The sequence below is a fragment of the Epinephelus moara genome, chromosome 16 (genome assembly GCF_006386435.1).
Source record: "Epinephelus moara isolate mb chromosome 16, YSFRI_EMoa_1.0, whole genome shotgun sequence".
NCBI lineage: Eukaryota > Metazoa > Chordata > Actinopteri > Perciformes > Serranidae > Epinephelus > Epinephelus moara.
In genome coordinates this window covers 15899733-15921797 of record NC_065521.1, presented here as the reverse complement: position 1 = coordinate 15921797, position 22065 = coordinate 15899733, and the positions used below count along the sequence as shown (strand labels likewise).

Genomic DNA, 22065 nt, shown 5'->3' with positions numbered 1-22065 from the left:
TCTTTTAATTTCACGTGTTTGCAGTGGGACTACATTTATGAGACAATTTCAAAGTGAAAACTAGAATAACTGCCTCACGTTGAACGCCTCCGCCAAACAGTTGAGTTACAGTTTACATCCGTGTCCATCAAGACTCGTATGTAGCCATGACAGTTGGCAATGCTTCAAATATGGATGTTGGTGCAAAGAAGCTACAAATTCTAAAAGTGGATGCTTCATACACATCTTAAACCTGGCAGCACAGAAGATCTATACAATCAGCAGAGTTTCAAGACGGATACCCAAGATTAGGGTCACCAAATCGGTATCTGACCAAACGTCTCACCTTCTGTTCCTGAGATATGACGTTAAATAATGGCCAGGTAAGTGTTTTTGCATAAGATTATGATGTCACAGTGAGGTTGATCTTTGTCCTGTGGATATAAATGTTGTCACTTCATCATTTTATCCTCTTAGACATTTGTGTGAAATATAATTATCTTATGAAGTCTCAAATTATGGCCAAAAGTCTGTTTTTCTGAGGTCACTTTGACCTTTGTGGACGTTTGTGCCAAATTTGAAAAATTCCCTGAAGACATTCTTGAACTGTCACATTCATTAAAAAGGACAGATGGACATACAAACAACCTGGAAACATAATGCCTCCAGCCGTGGCTATTGTCGGCGCAGAGGCATAAAAATCAAATAATTAAAACATCTACAACAACAAAACATCTACATCAAGTCCTTAGAAAACAGTTCCATATTTATTGCAAAATATTTTTGTACAGAATACAACTGAAAAAACATCAACAGAGGAGGAATGGACAGTAAGGCCAACATCAGAACTCCAAGAGCTGAACTGTACAAACACCAATAGTAACATTTGCTGCTTTGATAGTGTTTTTATACAGAAATTGTTTCCCGCCCTCACAGACGACCTCCTTAAGGGGGAGAAAAAGAAAGAACTCAGACATCTTCCTTGTTTTTCTAAAACATTATTGCCTTAGCCTGTAAAACCATTAACTTAAAACACCGATGGACAATCCTTAAAATGTCGAAATTTCTGTACGAAACTTGTCCCTTGATTGATAATGTCTCACAAAATATAAATATATATACTTGTAAAAAGCTCCAAACAATATGGGACTGATAATATTTTGAACATGGGTGTAGCGTCACTTGTCATTGAGAACATGAGGTTGAGAGCACTACAGCTAAAGTTAGGAGGCTAACACCATTAGCTCAACTTCTAACACCAGTAACTGAGTGTGCTGAGATAACACTTCTTATTTTGAACAAAATTAAATACTAACGTCTGCTTTTTAGTTTACTTCACACTGCTGGAATAATTGAACCCTCGCTTGAGCTCGGAGGGGTTTAGCATAGTGCGTCTAGATAAATTCGGGCGTGCATGCCCATGCACATCCTCATGCGATTTGGCACAGATGTAAAAGTTCTTTCCTCAAAGTAAAACTCGTGGTAAATACGTCTCGGTCTCTCCAGCTCCGTCTCTTACATCTTTTTTTTCTTTACACATAAAAAAAGGCAGAGTGAGACAGGATACATTTTTCTTCCCCGACATTCAAATGTACATCTTTAACATTGGCTCTCCCAAAATTTGGGATCTAATGAAGACAAAAAAACCCTCCTGTCTCTGGAAGTTTGTTATAGAAAATAAAAATTAAATAACGATTAAAATAGATACTTTTTTTTTCTCATATGCATAAGCCCTTCAAGAAAACACACCAAAACATTAGAAAGGATGAAGATGATGTACAATCCAGAACTCCAGAGGAGAGAGGGGGGGGGGTTTCTTCTGAAATGACTCCAGTGGGAAGGTAGACGTGGAACTAGAGGTGCAACACAACAATGTCACGTTTTTGCCCTTCTGATTCTATATCTCACAACACGTCTGATGGATAATTAACGAAACACGAGCATCCGCTGCTTTTTGGGGTTCTCTACGCCAGACGACAAACGGACTGCGGCCTTCAGACACAAACAGGCAGACTAACACAATGCTGTAAAGCTGACTGCTGCTTCTGGGATACTTGGATGACTTTTAGGGGGTGTTTTTTGGATGTTTTGTTGCAGGAACTCTCCTGCAAACATTCATTTCACTAATGAGAACGAAACTTTTAAAGTTTATAGTGATTTTGAGTCACTATGCACAACTTTATGACCTTTTCTTTCAGTGACTCTCCACTAAAATGATCCCCTACACTGTAGCGGTGGGTATGTGTGGGGGGGGGGCTCTTTAACCTGTTATGGATATCACAAGTGCTTTCAATGATTTGATACCCTGAGTAGAGGACATAGGCTTGGGGTGAAGTTCAGTAGAAATAAAAACATTTTTGCCAAGCAAACACCAACTAAAATAAGGACATTACTAAGTAATACCACCTTTCACACATAAATAAAAACCTGTACTGATCGGTACATTGAAAACCACAAATGTAACCAGAGAGAAATAAAAACAACAACGACGACAAATCACCCATGACAACACAGTCATTTTCAGCTTTACAATATGCATATATTCATGCATATATAGTGTGTATTTCCCCTTGCATACAGGCGAGTGGTTGGGGACTATATAGAGAGCCTTTAGTTATACCAACTCCCTCTGCAGAGACTAACACTGATTATTAAGAGATTGGTACAAATGAGAGCAAACATAATTCACAGGACAAGCTGAGGGGCGAGAAGACGGGGACTGATTCTGCGCAGCCTTGTAAACAGAGGGGGCCAGAGAGCCAGAGAGGATGATGGGTAACAGACATCCACTTAAAGCAGCAAAGATAGGACAGATTACAGGAGGTGGAGGCTGGGTGGGAGTAAGGAAAAGAGGAGGTGGAGGACCTTTTTCCTCCCGCCACAACTTCGCTTCATTTGCGTCCCGTTGGGCTCGGCGAAACATCAGTTCTGTTGCTGAAAATTAAGTGATGGGCATGTTTCCGCCTGCGCTGCTCAAGAAGGAAACTACTCATAATGTAACAAACGGTGGACTCTCAGCGATGTAACACAGCGTTTTCTTGTAAAGCAACCTATGAGCTGAGTGAGCATTCGATGAGGGGGGGAGAGGGATGAGCAGGAGGGTGCGACAGGCAGATAAAAGTCACTGGGTCTTCAAAAGGTAACAGCTGCCCCCTCCCACCCCCGCTTCTCCCCAGCCCCCTCCCACATCCTCTTTGGGTCATTAAGAGCTGAGAGGACAGAGAAACTCAGACGAATAGCTGGATGCGCTCGCGGATGGTCTGCCGGCAGATCGGGCAGGTCTTGAGCGCGGCGCTGCAGTCGATGCAGGAGGCATGTCCGCACTGGAAGACCAGCTTGATGTGGTTGTCAATGCAGATGGGACAAGTGATTCGTTCCTCCATCTGGCGGTAGCGAGACTGCAGCTGCTCCAGCAGATTGTGCTGCTCTGAGTTCTCAGTGCCGGGGCTGCAGTCTACCTCTGTTTGGTCTGTGGAGTTTGGAGGGAGGGAGGGAGGGGGAGGGGGGGGAGGGGGGGTTGTCATCAATATCAATGATGTCATAGCAGTAAAAAAATAAAAGCAGAAAAATAACTGTAGGTTATTGTTTTCTGATGTTATGAAAGCTGTGCAAGATGAGCAAGGTGTTTCACTGCGCGGGTGGTTCACAGATAATAAGACTGTATACTGCAGCAACTGACCAGGGATAGCATGACTCAGAATGTCTGACAATTTCATTGATAGCTTGTCCTCGACACAGAGGTGCTTTAACCTACCATTCAAAGCTGTTTCTCATTGACACAGTGATCACTGCTAAATAGGGATGTCAGTTTCGGTTAACTTACTTTTCAAAGCCCTGCACCCATTAACCAGTAACTAACTAGTCAATGTGAAATGCAAGAGGCTTTTCCTTTTAGTCCGGTGCTCCACTGTCTAAGTGAGCTTTAACACCGCATTTCAAAGCACTGTCCACATAAAAGTGGTGAAATTCAATGTTTTCTGACACAAATTTCTTGCCTTTTATTTCATCTGTTGTTGACAGACAGACAGCTAGCCACGTTACATGCAGAAACGTTGTGCCCACTGCCCACGCTCCAGTCTCCACTTGTTAGCTAATGTTGGCTGCTCTGCACTGCGGACCACCCGGGCAGGGTGGCAGCGGCACTCCTTCAGCAATTACCGCTAGCCACCCTCCAGTCTACCCCAGGTCACCCCAGTGACCAAGTGGCTTCAACGCTGAGGTGCAAACCCCCTTTGGCATTGTTAGCACTGTTAACTATGTTAGCACCACTAGCTGCGCTGCCAGCACAGCTAACAGTAGTTAACAATGCTAAAGGAGGTTTGTGGCTCAAATCTGGGCAGGGCGCTGCAAGCTAATGCTAGCACCAAGACCCTGTGGTGGTGTGCAGTGCAGTAAACTGAAAGGTAGCAAAATCAACCTGCAGACCAACTTGCTAAACCTGTCAAAACAATTCTTTGCAATTAACCAATTAACAGTGAACCGCTGACATCCCTGCTGCTAAAACAGATTTTCAGTCCTGTTTGGGATGTCTGTATAAAAAAAAAATGCAGAATGAGTATGTGGCTTTGAAAGAAAAAAAAAAAAAAAACCTTGTGAATGAACGTTACGGCAACTATCAGTCACAACTCCAAAAACTACATTTAACACTGGTTTAAAAAAAAAAATAAAGAAACAGTACATGTAGATAATAAACTACAACATCAAAAAGTTTGCTGTCTGAAAAAACAAAACAAAAAACAAACTGAAAAACCCAGAAATAAAAGCTGCCACTATTACAAGGGATATGTTTGTTCCAAACATGAGTACATATATATATATATATATATATATATATATATATATATAAAAAGGACCTAATTCTTTGTCTAAAAATGTTCCATGCCATCCTTTTCCTATTGACACACCCCCGATAACAACAATAATGGGATTCTTCTTACCTTGTCTAATTTTCTTGGTGATTGTGACTTGGCATTTGATGCATTTCTTCATTCGATGGGCACACTCTGTTAAGACAAGAACCAGATCAGCATGGAGATACAGAAGACATACAAAGAGAATACAAGAAAAAGTGCACCTACAGTATCAAGAAAAATGTCTGCGTTACTTAACATCCGAGACAGAAAGTGAAGCAAACGGTACAGAAACGTTAAGATATTTTTAAAAAATAATAAAGCCCCTTTTTTGGCCATCACATAATCTTCCACTAACTCAGGTCTCCACCCACCTTCACAGGCCACGCTGTGCTGGCAGGGGCAGAAGAGAACCAGCAGAGCCAGCTCGGAGCAGATGAGGCATTCACTGGGACCCGGTGGTGTGGGAAGAACCAGGTTGGTCATGGTGTTGGGCGTAGTGTGGACCCGCCTCAGGCTGGCGCTGCTCAGGCCCTGTCCACATGTGATGGCCTGCAGACGTTGCAACCTGACAGACAACACATGGCTTTAACAACGCAGAAAACCGAGTGCAGTTCATTTGTCTCTAAAGTGATTCCCACACAAAGAAACATTTTCTGTAGCAGCTGATTTTTGTCCATCTTAAAATTCAGAATTCATTTGCATGTAAAAAGGCAGTTTGAAACACAACATGGCCTTAAAAATCTACTCTTTGGTTAATAATATTACCAAAAGCATTATGAATGTTAGCAGTGCTTTTACCTACCTGTGTTTCTCAGAGAAGCCCTTGATGAGCTGCATCATGGTGCTGTCTGCCACCAGGTCCAGGGGACTCTTTCCCTTGTGGTTGGCGTAGTTGATGTCAGCCCCTTCCTGCGCTAGAAAACAAGCGATAGCTGCACCAACACTCAGCTCGGTATTCCCCAGAAGACCTGAAGCGCTCAGCTGTGGATACACACCATGATTGGAAGAGAGGGAGAGAGAAGTTGCAGTTAAAATTAACATGATTTCGAGGCAGTCCCTAATCTACAAACACACTCGCACGAGCACTAAGAACTGTAGAAATGGCGGAAGTTGAGAAAACTTAGTCAAGGTCACAGCTGACAGTGAGCTAAAAAAAAAAAAAGAAATGAAGTAAAACCAGCAAAGGCTGAAACATAAACCCAAATCTAATCAGCACTGAAGAACTCCCCAAATTACTCATCTGCTGACAGTGGCCAAAACAGCCCTGAGCACTCAAGTCTAGCCACCTTCATGGGGTGTGTGTGAATTTGTGTGTGTGTGTGTGCTGGCTTGGCAGGTGCCCAGGATGTTGAGTGGAGCTGCAGTGTTTGCGGTCATGTAGACTGGAAAGGACGTTCTTCATTGGCGCAATGATATCAACACCAACTGATGTAACAGTCATGTAAAAAGTGCTGCACAAAGCCCAAAGTCAAGGTCTCTTAACATGGAAGATTAAAACTAGTTCTTGTGAGTAAACGGCTCTCTGAAAAGCACGAGGAAGGTTAAACGAGATGCTGTGACATTATAATTCTGATCCTTATCAGGTGGACACAGTTATAATGTTACAATGCAGGAGTTTAAAGCTGCTCTAACGTTTTTTAGGGGTGCACCAATGGTGACATTCTGGGCTAATGCCGACACCAATGTTTAAAATAACATTTTAACATTAAATTACTATAGATAATATGAGAAATGTAACTCATAATCAACAGAGAATTATAACCTAATGCTACCTTTACCCTCAGCTCTACAGAGTGTTTTAGCATCTTTCAGCTCACTGTTTTGAGTTTATGACCCATACCTTTACTGTGAAAGAGCTTAGTTACACCAACTGTAGGCTACCTGCTCAGCAAACAGACACAGTTAGTGGCTAGCTGGTGAATATAGTGGAGCATTTAGCAGCTATAGAACCAGATATTTCTCTCAGGAGTTGGTGGAGACCAAAAACTGAGCTAAAATGAGGGTAATTATTGGACTTAACCAGGTCACCTGACGCACAACTCAAAATGAATGTTGCTATAATGCTCCTCTGGTGTCCTGATGCTAACACATTCACATAAAGATTTTATAAGGTGATAATGTGTTAGTGGTGTGTACAGCTTGCTGTGCTCACCCAAAGTGGCCAAAAAAACAAAACAAAAAAACAATTAATGCCGGTTTACTGTTACTAAACTCGAATAATCACGTGTCCTTAAGGTTCACTCAAGGGCTTGTTGAGCTCATTCAAATAACTATTTGTGCTAGCAGTAGCATTTTCCTTTGCCTGCCATATTGAATAATAATGTTGTTATGGCTGGTTGTTGACTGTGTTGTTGACTACAGCACTACACAAAATGACTTAACAGAGAAAAACAGACCACAACTCAAAATGTCAAAGTGTCACATTACGGTTAGATGTAATAGAGGGAGGCCTGAGGATTCAGATTTGTATGCCTCTGTTGATGAATAACACCACATGACTTCTCTTAGACTCCCTCAACTAACAGAGCATGGTCCTATCCAAGTTCAAGACATCCTCTGGAGAAGTAATTACATGGCGTGTTTACACCGTACTCTTAAATTTATCATGGACATCTTAACTAAAGCCTCGTCTGCGCCAAATCTATATTGCTCCACTAAGTGGGCCCTTTCACTTCTCAACCTTTCAGCACTTGTTCCCAATCGTTCTCGGTCTCTTGCCAGTACTTGCTCTTAAAGCCACAATATCAGATTAAAGTCGAAGACGAGGTAATCTTTATTTCTGAGAAAATAAATCCTAAATGTGGAGACTTAATATCTTAAATTCATGTGCTTATTAAGATTTCAATTTTTTATGTTTTCCTCCAGAAAACAAAGCTGTAACACCCACATTCACTTTCACATGGTACCACTTTAGTGCACTCCTATCTGACAACTTTCTCCTTAGTTAACCCCTCTCTCCTGCCTTGTTTACACAATAAAGCAACATCCTTTCTCCTCAGTTAACCCTCTCCTCAAAGTAATCCAGCCTGACTTCTTTTCCCGCCTCTTACCCATTCATCCCCTCATTTACCCCGTAAAGCCAACTAACTCCTTTATCCTAAATCAACCACTCCTACTATAAACAAATACCTTTACATTCCGTCTGTCTGTTTTTGTTTACCAATCCCTCCTTGCTTCAATATCCTTTAAGTCTTTATTTACTTCGCTATGAGTCTTTTTACTTTCTTAATCCTTTTTTCCCACCTTCAGTCCTAATCTACCTTCCTTTTAATGTCTATTTACCCTTCATTCAGGCTATATTTACTCCTCTTTGAATGTTTCATGTGCTATTCCTTTGGTCATTTATTTGTTGTGGATCGTCTTTGGTAACCATCTCTTTAGTCTTAAATATATACGCTCAGCAGTCTCAAGTATTTAGACGTCATTTCTCATCTTTTGAAAGTTGTGCTGTCTCTCTTCGGCTTATTAAGCCCCAAAATAACCACAATTCAGTGGTAATGCACCCCTCAGCAGCTGTAGTTACATTAAAATCCCTTCCCATTGTGAGTAATGTAAGGTAGTAAAGCTTACTTTTTTAATGTGGACATATTATCACGACTTTGACAAAAAACTGCCAGTTCAAGCTTTTTAAAGAACGTGTTTAAGGAACAAGTCAACAACATGCCACCTCCCCCGTCGGTTCTCACCCTGCAGTAGAGCGATGTGGAAGAGCACCCCTCGCTGCTCTCTTCACTGCTGCTGGTTCCCACGGCGGGGCTGAGCATAACATTGGCCAGCTGCGGGCGGAGAAGGGCAACGTGCATGGCCGTATCGCCGTCCTCGTCCTCCATGTTGACGTCGGCACCCTCGGACACCAGCAGCTGCACCAGGTCGGTGTGGCCCTGCGTCACCGCCAGCTGCAGCGGCGTCTGGTTCCGGTTGTTGCGGATGTTGATGTCGCAGCGTCCCTGTGGAAGAGGATAACGGGAAGAAAAAAAACTTGTAATTTTGAATTAAATGAATAAAACAAATCTGTATTAAATTACTAAAAATTAAAAAGCAGTGAAGTGTCAAAACAGTTTTATGATTCTCTTGTCTCTAGCTCACCTCCTTGATGAGGATCTCAGCGACATCCCGGTGGTTATTGAGGGAGGCCAGATGCAGCGCAGAGAAGCCGTCCTCCTTCTTAACGTCCACCAGCTGCCGCGCTCTGGCCAGGATCTTCTCTGTGGCCCTGCCGCCAGAACAAACAACACAAGACTCAATTAGCACAACACTCCTCAAGGCTCATGACTTCAATTAAGAACAGCTATATCTGTAATAGATGCCCCAGTGCTTTTTACTGTACTGTCTCTCACTTAAAAAAAAAAAAATGCAGGCTGCTAAATGTTGATGTTACCAGAAAGTGCCCAGCTTGTCGAACATGAATATCAATACTCTCTGATTAAATATGATTAGAAGCCACTTTAATATCCATGTCTTGATTTTAAACACAGTGTTAAATACATGAACCTGATCACATACGGTGACAGCGCATCTACAACACCACGACTGCAGCCTGTGTACACCTCTCAGAATATGAAGCTCAGTGTTCTTGACATGAGCTTGGACGGAGACGCAGCTGCTGTACAACTGTTAACAAGCTGATCTAACGAGAAAACACTGAAGCACAACAGGCAGCCAGTTCTCACTAAACACAGCCAACTGACCCTTTCTGTGATACTCCACTACCCAAAGTGTTACACGTAAATAACAGTAGATCACTGTCGTCCTTGTAGCTTGCATTCTTCACATTCAGTATGAAACCAGCGAGCTATAATACGGACAGAATATCACAATCACCACCTCACAGCTCGACACACCTTAACACTAAATGCTCAAATCTTTTAAGGTCACAAACTTTAACCATCCTCTATAACTATCCACCCAGTTTTGTCAGATTTTAGCATGTTATCTTTACTGTGAGGTTTAACAAAGGAGACGTTCTTTGAAGGATGACACCACATTCAGTGAAGTGAGACTATTACAACTTTTTTTGTTGTGATTCACGAAGCGGGCTGATGCTGCAGTGTGAGGCCGGGCTGCAGTGTTGAGATGTCCTCTGCTCTGTAGCTGAGCCTGCTTTATGGCGTGTGAAATTGAAGCCAACAGCCTTGACGAGTACCCAGGAAGCTGGCATGCTACCATGGAGGCTTGGGTGCGACGTGACCCAACCTTTCTATGGATGTTAGGCCAATTTTAATGTTAGCACCGCTGGATTTTACCGTTGGGAAAAAGTGGTGTTGATAAATGAGGCTGGCGTTAGTTTTTTAAGATCAATCATAATATCAGAATGAAACAGACTGATGGGCAGCACATGAAGGAGGCTTATTGCTTACGGCATCTCTCAACAGACAGACAGCTCCTCATTACCTCTTATTAGTAATGAAAAAACTTGAGGATGTAAAAACATTGCTCAGTAACCAGCATGCAGACATCCAGCAGAGCATCAATATAATGTAAAACCAATGATGTATACAATAATACAACCCAAGCTACTTCATCGCCAATCCAACCAATTACTATAAAGCAAAACACTGTCAATGCAATACATACCACAGGGACAAACATCCAGAGTGTGTACAGGGTGTCTATAGGTATCAGACACTTACATTTTTAATGCTTTTTAGAACCTTTTCAAGATAATATTTAACCCAATTATTTAAGACCGATTTTTGGACAAACCATATTTTTCTTATTCAAGAATTGCAGGTAGGTATAAAGGTAAGTAGTATATATGTAGTCCCGTGCAGAGGTAGGTTTTATGTAGGACTATGTTTGTTAGAGTGAGCTAGCTTTGTCTACATTTTGCCAATAAGTGCAGGTGTTAAATGACGTATAAGGTTCAGAGGAAGGTTTAAAGATTTGTAACATCAGAAATGTGGACTTTCATGCAGCATAGCTTGACTCATTCTGACAACAGTACATCAATAGATGGATAACTGAAGTTAGATAAAATGTTGACCTCACAAATTCAGGTTTAAGACTATTTGATGACGTTCAAGGCTTTATATTTATACAAGTGAATCTAAGGCATTTTCAGGACCTGCAGACACCCTGTACTTATTCAGATGTTAGCAAGCTTTACAGCTGAAGCACAGATGACAGATGTGAAAACTGCGGTTAAAAATAATTTCTCCGTCATATGAGAATTATGATTACTTCATTATGTCATATTATTTTGAAAAGGCTCTTCACCTAGCACCTCCGCCGCACCAATCTGTAACTATCCTCCTATGACTATGTACCATCTACATTTTCTTTCAAGTTTGAAGAAAAAAAGTATGACAAAAATCTCTATTTAAAAAGTTTTTAAAAAATTAACAATTGGCCCTAACTAACAAAACAAAAGCACAATCAAAACAGAGTTAATTCATGATGTAAAGAATTCTTTCCGAAGTTTGATTTTAGTCATTTTACAACTTTGTAAATTTTACGACTAAGTGTTAGACTGAGTGACAGATGCACTGAAACAAACTCTGCTCATCAACACACCAACTCTCTTCAATGATGCACCTAGATAGCATTACCTTTTCTGTGTTACACTGTATAATGCTCGCAGTGGTGTGCAGGGAACATGAGAAATGCAATCATTTTTGCATCAGTTTAAAAATGAGCAGTTTTAATGTAGCTTTAATTATGGTAACTAACCAATTACAACATTTACAGGCTCATTAGCAGCAGACTGCTGATACATTTAAAATGCATTACTGGAGAGCCTGACTGCTGAGAGCACAGGCTGCTTTGTTACATGTACTGTACAGTCACGTATGGTTGGGATCTCCTCTGGGTGTATTACTAAGGATGGAGGCAGTTGGGGAGACATTGTGTTGGAGGTCATTTGTACCTGCAATGCAGCCCTGTGTGTGTGTGTGTGTGTGTGTGTGTGTGTGTGTGTGTGTGTGTGTGTGTGTTGGGGGCCGTAAAGGTATTGAGGGAAATATCATTCTTGCTTTTGCGTCGTCTCCAGAGCACCTTGGTTATCTAAAGAGCTCCCCCTCGCAGATATGAAGGAGAGACGCCATGTCTGTCGCGTCACCTTTGCTCTCTCATTTCTCTGCATCATTTCCATAATCGTTACTTCTGTGTGCTCATGTATATTCAGACTTGGGCTGACGTTCCGGGGCAGTTTTTGTACAAACATGCTTTCGTACACAACAGCCAGAGGGCATCTCGGCCACGCTGGTCTTTCGTACACAACAGCCAGAGGGCATCTCGGCCACGCTGGTGATGACTTTCTGGAGACTGAAGTCCTCATTTGGTTATTTTTGGGAGTCTGCATCATGCTTGTTTGTAACTTGCTTCTTGATCAAAGCAGAAGAAATGTACCACTAATTCTTTGATGCTGGGAGTGACGAAGAGAAAAAAGAGAGGATTTTGATTTCATGTATAATTAGCTATGAGAGTGAGTGTGCTGTGAAATCTGTCTGGTGTGTGTCAGACAAAAGGCGCAATAACTCCAAAAAGACGGGAGTAAATAGGACAAACTGAACAAACTGTTGGGGACCAAAAGGGATCTGGTGAAAGTGATGAGAAATCAAAAGAGCTACAAGGAGGCGAGATTAAAGGGAAGAGGGAGAAATCCCAGCAAATATTCTCTCCTTTCGAGTAAATACAGTTAACACACTAAACACACTGTACATCCATTTGCCTCTTCTGTCAAACTGAAAACTCCTGAAGAAATCTGGCTGCCTGCCTTGTGTCTTTTCTTTCCCAGGACTGTTTGTGAACTTGGCCTCTAGCCCTCTTTTTCCATTTCCTCACAATAAATAAATAAATACACTAATAAACAAAACGTTCTCATCTTTCTGTCACGAAAAAACAACAGAGGGCCACAGCTGCTCAAAGGGAACTCCAAACACTGTTGCATCAAAAAGAAAAACTACATTTATGGATGATCTGGACTGTCAAAGAGGAGGACGGCCAAGCAATCAACTGATTTACTTGGGGGCAGAGGTACAGATGTACTTTGGTGGTTGTACAAATAAAAAGTGGATGAACATCAAAGAGTGTAGTGAGGAAAATCCACAATATCTATACATTTCAATTAAGAGTTTTGAATTCACTCCACAAAGATTACTCTCATGTTAAATATGACATAAACTGTGATGAGATGTGTTTGGCCTCAATCTGTCGTCTGCATATTTAAACTGTATATTACAATTCATATTTAAGTCAGATCAAAGACGGAAAACATGACAAACACACAGCACCTGTACTGTATAAATGTACTGTAGGCCTGCGGGTGATGTATGAATGAACTGGTGAACCAAGCCAATCCTGAGCACTGTAAATCCTATGTCTCTACTTTTGGCGCAGCGGCTGATGTCAAGCTAAATGAATGCCGGAGAGTGCAGCCTAAACTCCCAGCACTGCACATATGACACTTGCCAGAACAGATCGGACATTTATTAAATGACTGTCTACTGCGGCCTCCGCTCCCGTTCCTTTTTCCTCTCTCGCTTTCAGTTATTGCTTGCCGACTCTTTTTTCCCCTGCTCAGTTTGTCCACACACTGCGCTCATGTACAGGCTGTCCCGACTAAGATTTGATTTTTTTTTTTGTTGTTGTTATATATTTTTTCAAGGTGTGTACAGTATGAGCTATGAGAGGGTTGATTGTTGGAGTGATGAACAAATGTGGGTCACTGGGAGGTGAAGTATGGAGGCCAGAATCTGGCACAAAGCTTCCCTTTGACGAGAAAAACGGATTGACTTATGGTCATTTTTCACTGGTTTAGTACTTGACATACTGGCATAAGTAGATTGTGGAGAGAGGACCAAGCTATGGTGATTTACTCACTGCCGAAAAATCTTTACTAATGAAAATAACAGGGCTCCCACTATTTGGAATATACATTTCAAAGATATTATCCACCAAATTACACAAAATGCACTTTAAAAAAATCTCTAATTGAAACCTTGAATGAAGTGGCATCGCTTCGGGGAGGAAATTTATGGTGATGCTGGTGTTTTTCATTCCTGCTTCCTTTCCTGCATGGCACCTCTTTAAAAAAGAGCCAGGGACAATTTTCCATTACATGGTTTTGTTATAATTTTGGAAGGAAAGTTCATATGAGGTTGTAAAAGCCCTGGAGCAAAGAAGCAGGAGCCTCACTGTGGTCAGGCAGACTTGGAGCACTGTGAAAAATATCAACTCTAAGTAGTCAATCAGACCTGTGAAGAGACTTGCTATCATATTCAGGTGGGAAAAATAAGATTTTCTTGATCTTAGCAAAATGATCTTCCTTAACCTGATGTGTTTAAAGTCCTTAACTGCACTGAAAACAACCCAGTTCAGATTTTTACTTGAATAAATATAAATTGTTATATTATAATGTGAAAAAAATCACCTGTTGCGGTGAGGTTCAAAGCATTTTACTGTAATGAATCGATTGTACTGCTGAAAATAGCGAGGAAAATGATGTTACAGGTCAAATCAGCACAGGTCAGTTGCAGTAATGCACACATAGATCTGCATAATGCACAATGTAAATTTTGATCATTTTCATATCAGGACAAACTGCACAACTGTAACGGCTGGTTTGAGCCACTAGATTAAAAGAAAGTATAAATTATATAATTTGTATAGGCTTGTGTGTATCACTTGAAATTTAAGGTTATCAATAACATTTTAAAGAAGACCTATTATGCTCATTTTCAGGTTCATACTTAAATTTAAGGTTACTAACAGAACCGTTATGTACTTCAAATTTCAAAAATACTTACAATTTTACTCATACTGTGAGTTACGTCCTTGGCACGTGGGGGGTTACGGCCTTAGCACGTGTCTTACGTCGATCACTACCACGTTATTATAATATTTTGCATCACATGCAAAAGTGAGCGTCTCCGGCTTGTCAGCGCAGTGGCTCCTCCTCACTTCAAGTCGCTGTCATTAACTTTTAACCTGCAAAGGCGGCAGTGCCGCAACATTGTAGGAATTTATGAAAGCCCTTGTGAACATTTCAATAGTTANAAAATTGCCTTGATATCCAGCAAATCGCCTGGCAACCCTCCAATCGCCAATACACGATTTGATCGCTGATCGTCCCAGGCCTAGACCATATAGAGAAATCTGGCACACTATGACATCATACTGTAACCAGAGTGATACGAAGCCTGAGGTTAGCCACATTTAATATGAACATTCTTAATTGAAACACTACATGTAAGAAACAAAACACGGAAAAGCATAATAGTTCCCCATTAAAATATATTCAGAGTACTGCTGAAAGCTGTGGTATTTTCTTAAAAAAAAAAAAAAAAGAAACCATTCACTTTTGGTTTGTTCTCTCTAGATTTCCAGGCTATTCTGGGTGTGTGGGAGCTGATGTGATGCAACATGGACAGAGGAGGACACTGGCACACCAAAAAAGAGCCAGACAGAAGAGTTGTGTTTGAGGGCTGAAACCTCATCATTGTGAGAACATTCAGTTATGTGTTGCGTTTCTACCTGCCCGGTCAGTGCAGTGTCAAGGCTCAGCTTGTGATTAAGCACCTCCAGTGTCAACCAGCCTAAAACCAACACGGTCTGAAGACAATGGAGCCTTTGTGACAGGTGTCAGCGAGGCAGCCTTGGTGTTTGGCCTCAAGCACCTCAGTGTAGAGTAAAATGTTTGAGCTGATCTTTAACCAGCTCTCTGTTGGTGTCACCGGGGGGACTCAATTCCAGTGAGGAATACAATACATGAAGCAATTTTGGGAGGAATAAATCTGATATTTTCATGAAAGTAAATGTGTTTTCCTTCTTCTTCTCATTAAGCACTGTGATACATCATTTAGCCAAGTCATGAAAGCTTTCACGACTGCTCTGATGAGTAGGTCTTTCCTGGGAAAAAATTACGTGGTACACTGTTCAAAGTTTGTTTGGATTTTCTGACGTTTTGTCCAATCATGGTTCTGCATTGCTAAAAAATGACTGCACTAAATGTAGTTTGGGAAAAGTCAAGTCATTGTGTAGGGAAACGGTGCAAAAATAAATGTTGTTGCATTTTTGCCTGATACTGACTTCCATCCTGCTGACAGCAGCAGCAGCAGCAGCTGTGTGGGAGATGAGCTCTCTATCTGTAATGGATAGTGTGTGTGAGAGTTGACCTTTGAGTCCTCATTTGAACACACAGCAGATATTCCCCCACACACACACACACACACACGCCCATAACCATCATTTCCAAGGCTCACATCAGGTATGTGCATTCAGACTATCAAGACACAGATAACAACTGAGCAGCACATGCAGTTATTTGCCTGGGTTCACACCCAACTTCTAGTGTCACTTCTTATAACATGTGTGGCACCTGGGTTACGACCAAGCATTAAAAATGTACTTGCAGAAAGTGCGGATATGATCTCAACTCACAGTTTGTTTCCTTTGAGGGCAGCGTGGTGCAGCAGGTTGAAGCCTCTGTGGTTCTGCTGTGTGAAGTCAATGTTGGGCACCAAGACCAGGATCTCGATGATATTGCGGAAATCTTTAGCAATGGCGTCATGGAGCGGTGTGTCCCCGTATGAATCCTGAGTGGGAGAGGGAGATTGTATTTTAAAGTGGCACAGTGAGTGAGGCTGTTGCACATATTGGAACTCAACTCGAACTACAGGTTTTTGGGCCTCTTTTTGAGGCGTGTTGAGACACAACAGCAAAATACCGTAAAAATTTGTTAGAATGGCAACTGAGTCTTCGTAGGGGAAATATCCTGTCTGCAACCATGACATGATTTGGTTTGCTAGATTTGTTTTAATCCTGAAATCTACACTACACATACAGATTTTGTGTCTACATTAGTAGTGTGATGGATGCTGCAGTTCATTCTGATTGTATGTCACCACGAACAAAAAAAAAACGTGGGAAGATTCTTCATGTTTTTAGCTGAGTAGCCATACTACTCAAGCACAAAATGAATGCTGTTAGTGAATATGGGGCCTGGTTGCAGGCATGTTAGACAGTGTGGAAAATGCCCTAAAAGAGACACTCAATTGCCTTAATAAGGCCGAGGGCTGACGTGCAGCAGGGTCACAGTCAAACACCATAAATGTTTGTATTTGTGTGTTTACAACTGCTTGGAAGAGCAGTGTGCGAGACGTGACATGTGTTCAGCAAATAACTGACACTGCCAGAGAAGCTCACTTACTGGCTACCCAGATGCTCGCTCAGTGCTCGACCACTGGCCAGTGATGGCTGCTCACTGAGTCATGAGCTCCTGACCAGTGATCGAGCCAGAGAGGGGCATGATAAGGGTTGGTAGGTAGGGATGCACGACACTAGGTTTTTGGCCAGTATCCCAATGTTTTCTAACTCATTTGGCTGATTGCCAGTGCTGTACATGCACAATTTTTCCACCTAATTGCAAAGAACATCAAGTCTCTCCTGTAGTGGAATTAACATGTGATAATTCCTACTCTTACCATGCTTATCTAAATGTATACATTCACTGGGCAAAATAAGAAAACTACATCAACTTAGATTACAAGTGAGACATGCCATGTTTATTTTTATGTAACATTTTCAAGCAAAATTGTGAAATTCATCCTACTGTAACAAGGCTTGGATGATGTGTTCCCTGAGACAAAAGTCTCATAATTAAAGCATCATCTTATCGGCCTGTCATATTGGCAGAAATGTTAATTTTGGGCCAATGCCATATTTCATTTTAATGCCTTTATCTGCTGATACCGATGACATGCTGATATTATTGTGCATCCCTATTGATAGGCACCATTTACTTAAAAATACTTTTAAAATACACATATGGTGGTTACATTTAGCATAGATTTTCTTTAAGTCAAGTACATTCATTCATGATTTTCAAAACTAAGGCCAAACCATGAATTGGAAGGACTGTGCCAATCTTTTCTCAAAAGAACTGCACTCTCTTATCACACAGAACAAAAATGTAAGCAACCAGCTTATCATTCTATGTCTACAAAACCAAAGGTGTTCAATGGTACTAAAACTACACCAGCGCTGTTTTCACTTGCTTTTTCATGCCACAAAATCAATCAGTATCAGTTAAGGTAGTTAAATAAGGAGTGGAAAAACAACAAAAAAAATGATAAAGAAATTAAACACACAAAATCGTTACTGGGGTTTGTAGGGCCACACATTTTAATCAAAGGCCAACCTGAGGTATTGGGCAACCTCGGCCCTCTTACCTGGAGATTGACGTCAGCCGAATGTTCTGTCAGCACTCGCACCACGTCGGTGAAGCCCTTGTTGACAGCAATGTGAAGCGCCGTGCACATGGAGTTGTTCAGGAGGTTGACATTTGCCCCCTTGCTCAACAGCAGCCGTGTGATCTCTGCCTGGTTACTAAACCGCAAGAAACCATAGACAGAAAAAGACAAATACACACATTAATCCTCACCACCATCGATTTCCATCGAGTGATTCAACAACCATGCTTTCAATTAAGATTTTCCAACTCCAATTCCAAGTAAAATCTCTTCTGGAATGCTTGTTCTGAAAACCCAGAGGGAGATACACAAAGCTCAAGGGTTGCATGCTAAATTACACCACTGTCATCCTTTTTAAACCCTGCCATTTTGTTTGCCTGATGTACCACTGCTGCAAGCCAACAAAGTTATTTTCCACAAGTTGAAATTCCTGAGGAGATTTTGTTAAATGCTGACTTCCTGAGTACGTGTTACTGTGGTGAGAGGAGGAGATAGAGCTGGCTGATTAGGAAACACTTTAATGCTGTCGCTTCTGCGAATGGATTATCACATTACAAGGAAACAAGGAAGGAGACAGGCAAGCTCTACTGTACATCTGTCAGTCTCAGGAAGCAGAGTTGCATCTTGTCATGAACCCAAGCTCCATGTGTGTGTGTGTGTGTGTGTGTGTGATAACTTGGCAGTTTTATTCACTTAAATGCATGCAGAAAAACTGTGTGCGTCCCTCTTACCCGAAGGCAGTGTAGTGCAATGCCGTGTCTCCGTCTTCATCCTTGACCTCGATGGAGCTGTTGGCCTGCAGCAAGGCCTTCACCACCTCCATGTGGCCTTGGTGAGCGGCGACCTGCAGTGCAGTCTTGCCCTGGTTCTTTATATCCACCTGCCGAAAACACAAACGTGGTTGAAGATACATTAGAGCCGATGGTGGCCTGGACACTAAGAGAGCTGAACATAGACTGACTGGAAATAAGCTGAGCATGAATAACAACCATGTTCGTCACACACTTGATACATAATCCTAATAAGCAGTGTAGTCATCACAGAGTAGATATATAGCCGAGAACAAAACAAGTGTACTTTGAATTTACTTTAATTTACTTGTTCGAGTTATTACTTTTCTTGCTAAGTTTAAAAAACAATTACATCTCATATAATACTAAACATTATATAATATATATGCGTAAGTCCTATGTCAAGTCAGTTATAGCATGTGTTGCAATGTAAACAATGTAAACCAACATTAGGTCATAGCAATTTAAGTAAAGTAGTAATTATTTTAGGAAAATTATCATACTTGTAGGCTGACCCAATTCATTTTAGCTAAATTAACATTGAGTTTAAACTGCAAATGTAACTTTACTCTTGCTGAATCTGGATCAACTACCCTGGTTCACTAAAGTTGTTTGGTTTTCCATTTTTATTTAAAATTTTGTGTTTTTAAGACTGTCAGACCAGAGCTCTGCAAAAGTTGTCAGTGAAAAACAATTAACTACTTTGGTCTAATGACTATAGTTAATATGAGGGTATATATTGTAAAACAAAAGAGATTTATTAATTGATGGAGATCTTACTATTTCTACCCGAGGTATAAATTCTTTAATATCTCTGACTGTTTTAGACCACGGTGAGTTGCAAATGAACTAATCTCTACAAACAGATATTAGAATCTATGGGCAACGAGATAAAGTTTTGGTATCAGAAGCATTCTGGTCTTGTGTTTGTGGTTTGTTTGCAGTCTGAGCAGTAGTGACCAATCACGTTTGAGTGGCAGGTAAACAGCCCGTGTGGAGAGCAATGGAAGCGTAACGCGTTTGCCGGATTGCAATCATGGAACCCATCGGCTATCGTCTGAAAAAAAAAAAAGAACCTTTTCATTAGCTTTTTACTAATTTATCTACATTCATATGCAGATGTTTGTTTATAGAGATTATCTAATATGACCAGCACACAGAAGAGGAAGTCTTGGCCCGGCTATACTGAATCTCTTCAAGTATTGGCCACTGCCCCTTGATGCCTATCATCGTCCGATAGCTGATGGGCTGAGATTGGAAATCACTTACCAGGACTGTTTTATGGCTGCATTGGATTGGCATTTTTCTGATCAATGTGATAAAACACCTTAATAGGTATTTATTTCATTATAATGAGCAAAAACAAATACGTTACTTTGTTTATCCTCTCCTTAAAATTTCCAGAAAATTGACCATACTACATTACAAAATCATATGCACCTGCACTTGTACAATCTGTTTAAATTCAATAAAATGACAAATCTCTATCTGTTAGGACATCAATTCTAACTTGATTTTATTGTGCCTCACTGAGACAAAAATCTCTTTTACAGGAGTGACATACAAAAATTATTAATCATTTTTACATCTTCATGTAGCAGCATACTTAAGTTAGTCTGTTTGTGTTATTATGTGACTTTGGTGAATCCAAACGTACCCTTTAAAACACCACAGTCACACATTAACACAAACAACCTCCCTGATCTAAGCAGCGATAGACCAGCAGCTGCCATGTTCAGCAAGGCAAATTTACTGTTTCTGTCAATAGAGTCTGGCTCTGAAGAGAGCATAGATAAGTTTCAGTTCAGTTCCCCGTCATAAAGAGAAGTCTGTTTGGGAAGTGCTGAGCATACCACTGGATGAATGAGACATGGATTATACTGTATGAGTTGTGTTTGTGAACAAATGTTTTGATATAGTTTTACTGTTGTTAAATGTGGTCACCTATGACTTCCATTCATCAAGAATTTTCTCTGTTTTTGGATTCTTCTTCTTTCACGGTAGAGGCACGCACGTTTTCTTCATGAATTCACCGTAACATGGGACAGGTAATTCATTAACAAATGGTCATTTGAGGGTTGACAGTCACAAGTCACTCTCTCGCTGTTCTGCCTTTGATTTTGATAATCGGTCTTAGACCACCTTGATCAAACAAGCAAATTAAACTATGAGAATTACTTTTATCATTTCTTAGCAGACACTGTTATCCTTGTTAGATCCCATTCACATTTGTGTTAATGAGAGAGCCACATATTGTCTAAACCATGTTTGCTACATATACAGTACTATATTCACTACAAGGAGGAGTGGGAACAAAAATGCTCTGCTCCCATGCTGTGTTGTAGCACAATAGCAGAGAGTGGATAGTTTTGAGAGATTTTAAAGTGGTGTGTGATAATTTGGATAATCCAGAGTCATTAGCTTCATCGGACAGACTGTGGATAATGTGTCCTTTGCCTTATCTGGTTCACTAAGTCACTCTGGCCCTTAAATCCCCCACCCCCAGTCTTGGTGTCATGGTGGAAAGAGCTCTTGGAACGGGCAGTGGACTGCAGCAAAGAGAAGGAGTGCTGCACTAACCTTGTCAGGGTACTTCTGCACCAACTCTCGCACTTTGTTGGCACTGCCGTGTGCTGCCTCAATGACCAGCCGGCTGGGATTGTCCTGCTCTGTGGACTGAGACAGCAGCTTCTCCAACACTGAGATGACAGTACCTGAACAGAGACATAGATGGATGGAGAGGGGGGGTGAAGGGAGAGAAGGAGTGAAGGAAAAGGTAGTGAAAAGGGGACAGACAAGAGAGACAAAAGGGATTTGTTCAGCTTAATGAGTCCAGTGTGATTAGAAATTGTGTTGCAAAGCCTTCCAGAGAGCTAAAATAGCAAACAAATAGGTTAATGGGTTTGTCAAAGCTGAGGTTAAAGCAAACCACATGAATGAGTGAAAATGCCCCTTCATGCAGTGCAATCTGACCACACACACATTAACAAAGTCACACAAGCCCCCATCCGCTGAGGTGAACACATGCACAGAACAGATTCAGTCATGACTGAGAGACTGATGATGACAAATGTCCGCTGTGCTGCCAAAGCTTCTCCCTGTCAACATGCAGGATCGTGACATGCTATAGAGAAGAACATTTCAAGAAATGACACCCCGTACACATATTGCTAAAAAAATAGCATGCGTGACTGTGGACATGAATGCCACAGTTAAAGCCTGGATGTGAAAGCAGGCATGGCAGAAGCAGAG

General features: G+C 41.2%; 1 protein-coding gene across 2 annotated transcripts in view; it reads right to left on the bottom strand.

Moving 5' to 3' along the window:
* Positions 1-724: 724 nt before the first annotated feature.
* Positions 725-22065, bottom strand: part of mib2 (MIB E3 ubiquitin protein ligase 2) — a 50601-nt gene continuing 29260 nt past the window's right edge. For both annotated transcript variants that reach the window (XM_050063869.1, XM_050063868.1), the window contains 10 exons: positions 21394-21527; positions 18754-18902; positions 18002-18158; positions 16212-16366; positions 8919-9045; positions 8519-8779; positions 5635-5813; positions 5204-5397; positions 4917-4982; positions 725-3448 (listed from right to left, as the gene is read on the bottom strand). In XM_050063869.1, the coding sequence (XP_049919826.1) occupies positions 3207-3448; positions 4917-4982; positions 5204-5397; positions 5635-5813; positions 8519-8779; positions 8919-9045; positions 16212-16366; positions 18002-18158; positions 18754-18902; positions 21394-21527 (1664 nt within the window). In that variant the 3' untranslated portion in view covers positions 725-3206. The remainder of the gene's footprint in view (positions 3449-4916; positions 4983-5203; positions 5398-5634; positions 5814-8518; positions 8780-8918; positions 9046-16211; positions 16367-18001; positions 18159-18753; positions 18903-21393; positions 21528-22065) is intronic.